The sequence below is a fragment of the Acanthopagrus latus genome, chromosome 8 (genome assembly GCF_904848185.1).
Source record: "Acanthopagrus latus isolate v.2019 chromosome 8, fAcaLat1.1, whole genome shotgun sequence".
Lineage (NCBI taxonomy): Eukaryota > Metazoa > Chordata > Actinopteri > Spariformes > Sparidae > Acanthopagrus > Acanthopagrus latus.
In genome coordinates this window covers 25,384,304-25,397,828 of record NC_051046.1, presented here as the reverse complement: position 1 = coordinate 25,397,828, position 13,525 = coordinate 25,384,304, and the positions used below count along the sequence as shown (strand labels likewise).

At 40.6% G+C, this 13,525-nt stretch overlaps 1 protein-coding gene across 1 annotated transcript; it reads right to left on the bottom strand.

Moving 5' to 3' along the window:
* Positions 1–1,100: 1,100 nt before the first annotated feature.
* LOC119024904 lies at positions 1,101–5,585 on the bottom strand. Its single transcript, XM_037108119.1, has 4 exons — positions 5,316–5,585; positions 5,118–5,173; positions 1,782–4,294; positions 1,101–1,658 (listed from the first exon to the last, which is right to left on the bottom strand). The coding sequence occupies exons 1-3, from the start codon at positions 5,339–5,341 to the stop codon at positions 2,643–2,645; spliced, it is 1,734 nt and encodes a 577-aa protein (XP_036964014.1). The 5' UTR covers positions 5,342–5,585; the 3' UTR covers positions 1,101–1,658; positions 1,782–2,642.
* Positions 5,586–13,525: the final 7,940 nt, after the last annotated feature.

Genomic DNA, 13,525 nt, shown 5'->3' with positions numbered 1-13,525 from the left:
ACCATGCCACCTTTCTAGCTTCAAATCAGTGTTCTGGGCACCTTATTTTCCTCTGAGAACAGCTTGTTTATTCAGTTAAAAATACATTTATGAGTTTATAGAACTGTAAATAATGACAATTCTGAGTTTCAATTTCTGCTCTGGAGGTAAACAGTGGCCCTATAGGATATCTGCTGGTGACTCATAGCCAGAAGACCATGAACGTCTTTTTTGACACATGGACTAACATGCCTTTTTAGAAAATGAGGTCCTCCTTCCTGTATATGGTTTCAAACTCTTTTCTGTCCAAGGTAGAAAACCATGTGAATAGAGCAACAAAGTGTCATTAGCTATATTGCTTCAGGGGATGTAGGCCCATTTCTCCCAGGTGCATTCATTCACTTGGCAAAGAAATATTTTTCATTCTCATTTGCAAATTGGACATGGACATACAGAGAACACATACTGCTTTAGAGCTTGAAACAGCAGCGCCTCTTAAAGGAGACTAGTGAATGCCAGCTACACTGTGTGCTAATAATGAAAACCTAATCAGCTCTTCCTCAAGGAAATATGCCTGGAAACAAATTTGAGAACAGCCTGCGCAGGTGTCGAATAATGTTGCATCAGAGTGGCTTCATGTTTCATGTCAAGATCCATTACATGAGAAAACAAGCCAGACTGCTGTTGGTTTATGTACAGTTAGTTCACAGGAATGACATTGCAGAATGTAACTTCAACAAATGAGTAACGGCAGCGGTCCGACCCGCGTGACGTTGAATCCTTTTGAAGTGATCACACCTCACTCATGAGACCGCCTCCAGCAGGCGCTGCTTTGATCACTGATTCGTTTGAACATGCGGCCTCGCTGTTTGTGAGAGGCTGCTAAGTTCTGCTGCACTGTGTGGCATCACTGGAATCCCACATTTATTATTTTTGACAGGTGTGACAGTTAATTTGAATCAATCCAACAGATGCATTTTTGTACACAGCTGCTGATAAAGATCTTAATATGTGGAAATGATTTTAGCATGACACCCCATTTCTGATATTATGGGAAAAAAAAATGCATCTGGGCTGTATGAATAGACTATACAATGACGTCTTAAAGGAATAGGTCAACACATGGGTGAATTCACTTTATTTTTTCCTTTCTTGTTGAGGGTTGCACAAAAATGTCAATACCACCACCTTACATTGTTACATGCCAAACTGTATCTTGCCCAGGCACAAGGCCTTTCTGGGACTTTCCCCATCAGATACCAGGTAATCTGAGGAGACTGAGTCACTGCTTCCGGCCACAAAAGTCTTCCACATGATGCCCTTTAAACCACATAGGGTCATTTTACATTTGAGTTTCATACAAATGAAACAAATAAGGTGTGTTGATCAATGAGCAGTAGAGACTGCTATGTGGATTTATTTATTTATTTTTTTTGCCTTTGGACATAGCCTGTCTAGCTGCTTCATCGACATGAATAGTATCGATTTCCTCATCTTAAAATCAGATACAAAAGTAGGAATATGTATTATTTATTTCCCAAAATGTTGAACCATTTCACCCTGACAGATGTAGAGCAGCAATTTAGATAATTTGAGCACAGGATAGGGCTTGGACGCTAATGGAAACAAGTGGGCTGTAGAATACCCTCGATGCACTGCTTCACTCCAGACTGCACACTCTGCGGAAAGAAAGAAAAAGGTTTGAATTAGTTAGGCACCATGAGAGGTATAAATAAGTAGATATATAAAATCTTTCCATATTAAACTCCAACATTAAAATCGGGCTGAAGAGTATAACTCACCTGCGCTCCCTTTACTTGTGGCTGGTCTGCATTTCGCAGGAGGCATCAAGGGTTGCTGTGCATCCTCTGATACCATAGCAGATTCTCAGGGAAGGGATTTGCACCATCTAGAATGGATATCCTGGCCTATGGCATTTCTTTCATTAACTGAAAGTTACACCACACTTGTATCCTCCATAGTGCTTTCCACAGATGAACCTGAAAAAAAAAAAAAGCTCCGGTATGTTGACTCCTGAGACAGGCCTGCTAAAGCCAGGAAGGAGGATGTTTCAGCGTGTGGAAGAATGCTGATGCCAGAATCAGCCTGCTTTTCCGAGTAAAGATGGACAATAATTGAAGTCAATTCTCTAAAGACCTAGATGCAAGGGCTCCGTTTGAGCCCAACTTTCCAAAAGTGGCATGTTGTGTTTCTTGATGAGAAGTTGGTCTCAGTCATTACACTCAACATATAATAGCAGTGTGTGTTAGACCAACTGTTTCAGATAAACAGAGAGCATAGTTGTTTTCAGTGCTCTTGTAACCTGTTGGCTGCTGTAGATTTGTCCAGTCCAATGGAATATTGGTCATATCAGAGGTTTTGTTCTAACGATTGTTGTTGGTCCAACTAACCAGGTTAGCATGTGTGGCATCATCAACTTGTCCAAGAACAGGACAGGAGGTCTACATTTGCTCTTGTCCATTTGTTCATGAGAGTTAGATGCATATTGGGTTTCTTTCACTGTCCATAGTATGAGCTGTTGGTGGTGGAAACAGATGATAAGCTCAGGTTTGTTCATTGTGTAACTTTCACATGTAAAGTCAAGTCTTGATCAAGTGAAACCAGAAGGCTTTGGGGGTTACCAATAGGGTTTCTGTCATGTTTTACTCAATATGTACTGGTGAAACCATCATAGAGTGCATGTGGAGCTGCATATCTGTTACATCTGTATCATCAATATAGAGTTTTGCATATTGGGGTTTTCCAGCCACTTGCTCTCTGCCAGCGTGCTGTGTGGGGAGTCTCATCTGGGTTTGATAATCAGTTGAGAGACCCTGCAAATTTGATGAAGGGTCAACAGCAGTCTGACGATCTGGCGATGCATCTTGTCCACTCATGTCTCTGTTGTATTGATAAGGAGAAGATGAATCTTTTGGCCCCATTTGCACCAGAGTGTCTGTCCCATAATAATTAGGGGTGGCAACTTGATGTAATGAAGGAAGTACATTCTGGGATGGAGCAGCAGTGGGACATGAAGCGTGTCCTGGACTCAGATCGGGTAAAGTTTCCACATTCTGACCAAAGGATGGTTTTACCTGGACGTCAGACTGTTCAGAGGCAAAGGTAAGGGGAGTGCCAGCTGGCTGCCAGGTTTGATGTTGACCATAGTTGATGGCTGTGGGCTTGATCTGACCAGCACTGTAATGTCCACTTGGAACTTGTTCATACTGAGGCGGCATTGACGAATGATGGACATTGGTTTGGTCAGGTGAAACTGGTCGTCCACTTTCACATTTCCCATTACTCAAAGGGTTTATATGGGTGCTGTAGTAGCCACTGTAAACATCAGCAGATTGTAGAGGAGCGTACTGTGGGACTGGATGCTGTGGATTTACCAGAATCTGTTTGGCGGGGATTTGAGTTTGGCCGAATTGTTCTGTAGGTGTTGTATACTGTGTTGCATGTGCAGGGGCAAAGCTAATAATTTTGTCATCAGTATACTTCGTTTGAGTTGGCTGATAAGTCTGCTGTTGTGGTTGTAGCTGTGCAGTAACAGCAGGATAGAAGAAACCCCTCTCTGATCCACTCTGGGTGGAACTGGATTGGGGTTTTACCAGCTCCACGTAACTGTTCTGAACAAACCCAACTCTTCCGGGTCTTTTTAGATTTGCAAGATGGCCACCATTGCTTCTGGAGGGTTTAGGAGATTGTGGTGTAGTGGGAGGAATTGGAACCGATAAACTGAGCTGAAACCTTGGCTTAGTAACCTCATGGGCAGTTTTTCCCCCAGTTGGGTAATTTGTGGAGCCTTTGCCTGAAAAGCCTTCTGGGCCAGGAGGACTGTTCAAAGCACTGTAGATGTGAACACTGGTTGGCCTGTATAGTTGAGAATACTGATCAGCAACATCACTTCCACCACTCGTTTCCTTGTTTTGGCCCAGCTCTTCAGCAAAGGGAACGTTCAGGCTGAATTCCAAGGTTATGGGTGAGGACAGTCGTTGGGTTCTCTGTGGTGGATGCTGAGATGGGGACATCTCATGTGTCCACTTGGTGGCAACAGGAGACCATTGCTGATACTGGATCTGGTGGTAATCGATGGGTTGGTACTGTAACGGGGCATGGCCATGGACATTCAAAGAACTTTCCTGAGGCCAGGTTCTGACCTGAACCTGATCATGGACATTGGGCTGTAGCTTACTGTGAGTCTGCCTCAGAGCCTGGACGTAATGAAGAGGCCGACGATTCCCATAGCCATATCCCTCATGTTGTTTCCCTCTGAGGGCTTGCCATGCTTCAGGGTACACATTACCTCTGGCTATAAGAAAAAGACAGTGAAAAAGTTAAGAATATTAACTGAAAGTAAAAAAATAAAGAGTAATGCCTGGTATATGAGATGCAGGGGGTCTCAGGGAGATTCTCTGAAATTGTACCATATTTTCAAAATTATCTGCCCCGCGAAATGTATTTGCATGTTGGAAGGAGCAGTGTGAAGAGGAGCCACACAGAAATTAGAGTGACTAAGTAACAGATGTCTAGCTTAATGTTACCTACGGTAAATGGTGCCACAGTTGCTAGCATGGTATTGCAACGGCTTATTTAAACCCGGAGCAATATTTTTATTCTTTTGAGGCTGTAAAATGCTTGACTTTGTAAAACCAAACTTCAGCTCTGGGAAGGTGGCATTTTAAGTGCCTTTTTGCTGAAAAAAAATGTGGAGGTCAGTTTTTCTATTATTTGAGGTTATTCATGCTGAGGAATGTGATTTGAGTTTGTGCACCTCTCCCAACAAGTTTGGCCTTGAATAGTGGTACATTTGTGCACCTGGGCTTGTATTTTGCCTATTGCAAGCCCAATAACCAATTCAGCAGCAGCTTCAATGTTGAGATAAAAAAGAAAAAAAAGAAAGAAAAGGTTTAAAAGAACAATGGAAGTTCAAAGGTAAGTTGACTAGAAACTACCTGCTTGACTTTAACCTCCTGATTGTAATTATTGAATCTGATTGCAAGCGTCACATAATGGATCAAGACCTTTATGTATGCTTAGCTTGTTTAACACAAGAGACGTGCTGGAGTATTCTGCACACAGCTCCAAGTTAACAAACAAACAAACAAAAAAAACAAGTGTACCATCAGTCTCACCTCTTGGAAAAGCTGAAGAGTAGTCCAGCTCACTCAACAAGCAAACCAGTAATAATCTGTAAAACAATAGAAAATTCAACATTTCAAATATAACAGTCAGCAAAGAACAAATAAAACAACAAAAAAATGCACATAAAACTGACTTGAAGCATCAAGGATATCATTAAAAAAATTCTATTTACCACTGAAACAAGTTACCTTGTAATTAGAAACCCAGCAGCCATGACTGCTGCAGCTGCCTCACAGTCTGTGCCAGCAAACCATCCAGCTCCTGTGGCTGAACTGAACTTAGTGTGCAGAGCTCTCCTGTCAGGTCTGGTCTCTCTGGAGGGAGATGCTCTTTAAATCTAACAACACACCTGTTGCTCCAGCCAAGCAGATTTAAGATTCAGAAAGAGAGCTGGGCGTGCAGGGGTGTGCTGTTTTACAACTTAAAAAACAAAAACAAGAAACAAACTGAAAACAGTTTGTTTTCCAAATCCCAGGAGGTGTTCAGGTGTTACCAATCCCCCATGTTTAACGAGACAGCCAAGAAGGCGAGAAGCACACATACACACACACACACACACACACGCACACACACACACATGCGCACGCACACACACACTTTGCTTCGCACAGGTGTGATCACTGGATGTGATTGCCTCAGCAGAGTTCTTATCTGTCCCCCTGGAGAGGATTCGATCAGTGTGAATACATGTAAGGAACCAGTCATCCTGGTAGAATGCTTCATTACAGCAGGACATGCTTCAGTTTGACTGCCCCATTTGAACCCCTTTACTTATGCATGTTATTTAAACTTAGATGTGTGGTCAATAAGAATGCGATGAAAAGAAAAAAGCTTACATGTTTAATCCTGGGCCACTTTTAGTAACCATGATTCGATCTGAGAATACATTGTCCATGAACGTTGCACCTGATCTGTATTCTGAGACTGAGTTCATTCCACAGCAGATGCACACTGACTCTCCCCTCCACAGGTTAAGCTATGTGTTAGGGACCAAGCAGCAAAGGCAGGGACACAAGGTTAACCTTTATCCAAACAAAATTAAATCAGCTCTGGTATTAGCAGAGCCATTAAAAACAATTTAAAAAGCAGAATTGCAACATGTTTGAAACACATAGCCAACTCCATACACATGCCAGTGCCATTGTAGTTCTGAAATTGATTGGTGATTGAATGGTATATCTAGAACTTAAGAACTGTAATGTAAATACAAAAGTAAAAAATGACACTGCACATGGTTCACAGCTGATGGTAATTCACCCTATTACAGGAAAAATAACATGATGAAATAATATAACATGTAACATGGTGGAGCTCAGAGAAGAGATTAATAAAATAAACTTGTAGTTTTGGTTCAGTCTCATTTGCTGAAAGCTAAAAACATTATTTCAATTATTTTCACACATTTTTTCACAGTGACTGGTTTGCATGCACTGCTTGTGCTGTGGGAGAAAATAAAGTCAACCTTTAGAAGCTGCCAGCCATGCCTTCAGATGTTATAAAACCACATTTGCATGCGCACCAGTCTAACAGGCCGCGTTTGGTACACCAGTCACAACTAGACGAGCCAGTGGAGCATTAAAGATTGAACCCCGGCCTTGGTCATGCAATGAGCTGAAGACCCAGAATTCTGTCCTAATGATGATGGATCTCCTCAAGGTGTTCACTTGCTTGTTTTGACTTTTTAAATTTGCCTGTTTATTTACTCCCGGGGGTGTGAGGCGGCGTCTGAGAATGACTTCCTGCCTGATTAATGAGATTGAATTTTTACGAGCGCAGCATCATCTGCGTAGCTGCAGGTGAAACCTAAAACACAGTCTACTCTGGTTATAAAATTAACAGAGAAACAACAGAAATGTATTTTAATAGTCATGACCATCCTCATTGCAATTCCTCACACCAACCACACTGGCTCTTATTAAAGTGTTGAGAGTGAAAGTTATTAAAAATTGGAAGAAATAAAGAAATTAACACAATGAAAACAAAGATACTTCAAACTAAAAAAAAAAAACTGGAGAGAGTAGGTTGGAATTTTTGTTAAATATTCAATGCAATTAAATACACTGAATACAATACATGTGAACATTTGACTGATACATTCACTTTAATTTCTATTTACATATTGATGCTTTTTATTTTTGAAGTCCACTTTGCAGCTGTAACAATGCAAATTTTCCCATCCCGTAATAAAGGATTAGCTTATCTCGTGAATACTGTACGACTTACCAGACATATTATTTAACATTACTTTCCTCATTACGTTTAAATAAAATGCAACATGGCAGACCTGGCAATGTTTATCATTCCAAAAAAGATGGTATGTTGAATGTAAAATATAAAATATGAATAAAATGAATTGCGATAACACCTTTTTTTGACATCATACTTAATTCAAAACATTACAGAAGACCATAGAATGAATGATTTACCTCATCAACTGTATTGATTTTCTTATTAGCAAAACTGTACCAGACACGTTCATCCAGCCAACATAACGATGGCACTTGGGTGATCCGCTAATGTTTGGTTTTGTTTTGTTTGGGTAGATCTGGGCCAAGACATCTAAATCTGATTACAACAGCACAAGACTGGGAGGATTATGGAATGCTCCAGAAATGGCTTTGTTTGAAAATTCCACAGGTAAATAGGTAACAGGTGATAGTATCATGATTTGGTATGAAAAGGGAAAAGGCTCAGTCGTACATAAGCAAGGATGGGAAGAGGTTCACCACTTTGTGAAACACATTACTGTTTGAGGGAAATTACTACATGGGCTCATGAACACTGATAAAAGATTGTATCTCAACACCATTTGTTTAAAAATGAGTGTATTCGGTATTCTGTGCCCCAACTGGTTTGGATGCGAGTAGTGTGCAATATGTGAAAGACAAGCTTAAATGATGAGCTACAGTACAGGAAGTCAACATTTGGATTAATAAGACAAATCATGAACGTGGAAGGAACAATTCACCAGGAAATAAAAAATACATATGTGTCTACCTTCACAATATAATGGAACTAAATGGCAAAACCACTCACACTGAGGCATGCATCTACTGTACTCATGTTTGACACATGACAAACAAAACAGACCAGACCAACCAGCAAAGACAGAGGGGAAGACAAGGACATAAATACATAAGGGGTGATTACTAATTGAACACTTGTGAGGAGCAAAAAGGGTCAGAGAGCAGACAAAGGGAGGATACAAAAACAAAACATAACTGTTTTCAAAATAAAACAGGAAATGACAAAACCAAAAACTCAAACGATAACAAATTGATACTATCGCGTTAGAATATAGGATAATCATTTTTTTATTTTAAAATGCCTGACTTTTCTTCAGTTGTCTTTTTTTTTAGAATTAGGCCTCCTTATAATACATCTGCACAGGTGGAGCAAAGCTTTAAAAATGGAGAGCTGACACCTTGAATCACATCTATTTGTTCATTTAATGCTCAACAGAGACTAAGTAACGGTGTAAAGAAGCTAATTCCAACCTTAAGCCAACATAGCTTAGCTCTTTGTGTTGCTCACCTTATCTCCCCATTAGAAAAGGCTTAGTTTACCGATGTTCAACAGTCATTGTTTGGCCTTTGCTCTGCCTTTCTGTATTCTCGTCTCCTTCTCCTGCTGATTGATCCCCCTGTGCTTTGTGTCATCCTGCCGCGGATGAATGATGTTGTTTGCCTCTGTGACAACCAGTCAATACCTCATTTCGTTTCATTTTCAGGTGCCTTGTGCTGCGTCTGCGATCATCTGCCGTTGTGTAGTTTCTGTTTAGGTTTGTTGACATTTTTCCTGAGAAAGAGCTCATTGACTCCCCTGCTAATTGCTCCACTGATGAGTACCTCATCCTCACTCTTGCTTTGTTGATTTAAACAGTCCTGTGTGTGTGTGTGTGTGTGTGTGTGTGTGTGTGTGTGTGTGTGTGTGTGTGTGTGTGTTTGTGTTTGTGTGCATGTACACAATCTAGTACTCGTGCCTTTATGTATGCTCAGAGTTGTAGCAGACAGCAGCACAGCGCAGCGAGCAGGACCGGGTGGGTGTTACTCTGGAATAATGATGACAAAGAGCCACCTGTCAGAGCTCAGGCTCTTTCAGAATGTCATTTCACACTGAATGGGTAATCAGGTTAGCCACGTGTGAATTGGAAGGCTGCAGAATTAAAGGCTCTTCAAACTTCCTAATGCCAAGCATCCTTCCGTAGAGGCAGGGAGGGCAGGAAAATAACATGGTATGGGACACCTGTCCGAGAGGGGGACACTTCATAATTATTCAGTTTAGCGCAGCTGTGTGTTGCAGAGTAATAAGGAAGAAACAACCAGGAGAATAAAGCTCTATTCTCAGCCGATAAGATGCAAAGTTCAGCATTTCTGGAAACTCTGATTATTTTTTTCTTTTTATACCTTGAAACATCTCTAAACATTTCATTCAGTTGCCAAATACAAACCCTCTAGTCTATAAATACAGAGTGTTTTGTGACGTCCGGACTGGATGGATGGATGTGTCTGGAGTTTAGGGCGACCTGCTCCACTGCCACGCGCCGTCCCGTAGCCTCCGCTCCTTTGATGCGAACCTCCTCACTCCACCGCACAGAACCAAGCAGTGACCCTGGTGTGACACAGCCTTCTCAACGGCTGCCCCCCTGCCAAAACACATCACACACTGTGCAGACCTCACAGCCTTCAAAACACTCACCAAAACTCAGCTTTTTCAAACTACTTTTAATGTGTAACTTGCGTCTATTTTTTTTTTTCTTTTAGTGTGTTGCTTTAATCATTCTGTAGTGTATTCAAAGTGTCTTTGAGTACCTTGAAAAGTGTATATTAATAAATGTATTGAGTAGGGAAGTTGAAAATTTGGAACGCAGCATCATGCCAAGAAAACCTAGAATATCTGTCATGTTATTGTCACTTTTATAATACTATTAGGGCGATGATAAAGCTAAAGCCCCGACACATGCTCCACTCACACAGTTGTTGTGTAGTTGTTGACCAGCCCACACACACTGACTTAAGCTGATTGACTAGACAGTGGCTGGACCGCACTAACTGATGCTGATCATTGACGTTGGCACAGAGAGTTTGGGACGTGATGTAATTCCCAGTGGAGCTGCTATAGTTTCCACTTGACTCTTTTCACAGCAGACATTTTGACTTCTCAAAGCAGAAAAGACACATGTGTGACCAATTATATTAACAGTGGCTCCATAATACTCAGTGTCCCATTATGTAAAGAGAGTGAGTGAACATGCACAGCACCAGAGTCCTGGAACTAGCTCACCTACATGGAAAGGCACAGAGGGAATTTATGACATTACTGATGACGGCCATCATTAATGTCATAAATTCCCCCCTGTGCTTTCCCTGCCAGAGTGTCAGAACGTCTGCTGTGAACAGAGGCTGTTCTGTGACGCTCTCTCTCCAGATGGAGACATCGACAGCCACCGCATTGCCTCGCCTGTTGTTGTGTGTGCGCACAATGTACGCTGTGTAAAAACTGCAGTCCCTGTGTTGCTCGAATGTGTGTCTACTGCTGATTCAATGAAAAATGTCAGGCCATTTGATTTATGTGGCTTAATCATGCTTGTTTGCCCCCCTGTGGTGTCCAAAGCTATTTTAATTTCTGTTTTATTGTGTGAGTTTCGTCTCCCTGCTGGTTAATGAGGCTGCAATTTATTGTTGGTTTGGACATAAAGGCTCAGTGTTTCAGTGTTGCTCCACTATCGTATACACTGACTTTTACAACAATTTACTTTCTAGACTAAAGTTGATCAGTACTGATCTCTATGCTGATCTGATACCAACAGCCAGGGGTCAAGATATGTTATCGGAGCCCATTTCTGCCAATGTAAGACAAAACGTTAATGAAAAGTATGCCTTGATTACTATATTTTTTTTAATTTATTTTATTCTTTCTCAATTTGCCTTTGTTCGTTATCTTGATTTGCTTTGTTACTGCCTGGCCTGCTGTTTCATACAGTAGCCACTAGGAGGCAGAGGCTCAACACTGTTGAGCCAGGTTTCTAAGCCGAGGGCTGCAGGAGGGGGACAGTCCTCAGGTTTGCTTCTCCACCAGTGGATTTCTCTAACACGTCCCCTGCTCCCTTCTCACCTATTGGATTTCAGCTGGAGTACTGCTGGTTGTGCCACATGATGGAGTACCACTGCTGCACTGGATTCCATGTCAAACCAGAGTTATTATAGTTTGTATTTTTCATTAGTTTTTATTTCATTTTCAGTTTTAGATTTCACTTAGTTTTAGTTAGTTCCCTGAGAGTGTTTGCTTATTTCACTTTTTATTGGTTAGAAATGTTTAGTTTTCATTTCATTAGAGAAGTTCAGAAAAGGTATTAAAATCCAATAAAAAATAATTCAAAACAAATTTTTGTTTTTATTTCTATTTCTTTTTGATTTTTTAAAAGTTGAATATAATGTTTTCTTAACATTAATAAAGCAGCAAATTATGATTTGCTATTAATAATGATTTATGAATGGCTTGGGAGTGATAGCTTCCTGAGCAGAGAATGATGTCACATTCTTGCATATGAGTCGCTCTGTCTTATCATGGCGGCCTGGAAAGAAACTTTTAATTACACTATAATAGTTTAGTATGGAATGTTTGTGTCTACAGCCTATTTCAGATGTTTTCAGAGTCAATCATACTTTAGCAGCACCACCGAGTTTGACATTTTGTTCAGTTTTGATGACAGTTTTTTTTTTTGCCTTCACCTTTATGGAGTGAGGGACACACACATTGGTTTTGGTGTGAGATGCTGGTGCTCTGGCGTGATGCCAAGTGACAGTGAACGTGTTTTGTTAAACCTCTAATGGGAATGGTCAACCGACAAGAAAGAGAGCCGCCTCTCATGAAACTTTGATCCAACTGTCTTAACGAAGCACTGCTAAGAAATTATAAAAACCAAGATTTTCTTACTACAAAGCCTATTTCAAAATGTTTTTGGAGACATTTTTAGTGGACTGTTTAGCTTTATTATGATATTGTTTGTTACCAGCTGGCTGCCTTACTGTTTGTTGTTTCGGAACAGATGAAGAGCCAAAACCAAGCACTGGCCAGCTCCCCGCACGCCATCCGTTAGCAGGAGTGTTTATTGGTTTTGCTGTGCGCAGTGCATTCTAGTTGTTGTCCAGCTTATTTATTCAGTTAGGGAAAAGACAAATATTTCTGAGTTGGTATTTTAACCTCATTAATATTGTGAATATTAAAATCTGAGTCTGAATTTATTTTTCAAAGCTACAAAGTGCCCCTTTGAGAAGAAGTTGTGTCTCAGTAACAGACAGTGGGAACAGACTGTCTTACTGACTGTGACACACATTATTGTTTATTGCTTTAGAATCTAAAGAGAAAAAAATGTTTTGTACACTTATGTTTTGCATTATAACAATTATGTATGGGAGGAAGCAAAAGCTGTCAATATATATTTCGTCAAATTGGCATTGTTTTTTTTTAAATTTCTTTTTTTTTTATGTGAACGTATCCTTTAATGTGTTTTCTGTATGTGTTTACACTCCTACACACAAACGCACACTGCGCTGTCAGGACAGACTTTGGTGTGGTGCTTCAGTGAACAGGGCAAGAAGTTCATCTATTGCCCTCTGTGGCAAATGAATTGATTCACTAATTCTCTGCCTCTCCTAACTCAAGTAGAAACTGAGGCGTAGTATCGACAGCCTAGTGTCATCCAGCCAAGCAACCATCACTTAATGACGGAGGCAAGAAGAAAAATCCTCCCATTACCAAATACGCCATTACCACTGACCTTGTGTCATGACAGTAAATGTGGAGGAATGGCAACAAAATGTGCTTTTAAATCCATAAAACACTTCAATTACTGAGCAACAGGCAATGGTGATTAAGTCAGCTATCTATTTTGGACCGACAGTGTGTGTTTTATTCGAGGCGGATGTTTTCAACACAGGGACGATGCTCTCCATTAGAACTGATCAACTTGAATAACTTTCTGAAAAGAAAAGAATATTGCTGTCACAATATCAATTCAATTCAACGCTGTTTCACTCTTTACAACTTAAACAACATTTTAATGATATAGCTTGTGTGGTTTTTAACCTGGAAATGTATCGTCCAAGTCCGGTCCAATGTAAATACCAAGCTGTGTGTTGAACCATGAAGCAGGCATGGTTTGGGGCTCTTTTGAAAGGTTACAGTCTGCATTTTTCTCCAAACAGTCAGAAGCCGAGGTAATACTCCTAGCATTGATCTACAGTATATGAGTTTGAACACACTGAAATATTTATTTAAATATTTTAATGCAAAAATAAGCCTGCAGATGGCCTGTAACTGCCTGTATTAGCTCGAAAACACAATGGCTCTACATCAATATTGTGTTAATGTATGTGGTCCAAGTACACATAAGAAA

Excerpts from the sequence above, each read along its gene's own strand:
- LOC119024904 (XM_037108119.1), bottom strand. The coding sequence starts at position 5,341 with ATGGCTGCTGGGTTTCTAATTACAAG. Across the intron at positions 5,174-5,315 it reads GCTGGGTTTCTAATTACAAG|ATTATTACTGGTTTGCTTGT; the intron begins GTAACTTGTTTC and ends ATTGTTTTACAG. Across the intron at positions 4,295-5,117 it reads CTCTTCAGCTTTTCCAAGAG|CCAGAGGTAATGTGTACCCT; the intron begins GTGAGACTGATG and ends TTTTTCTTATAG.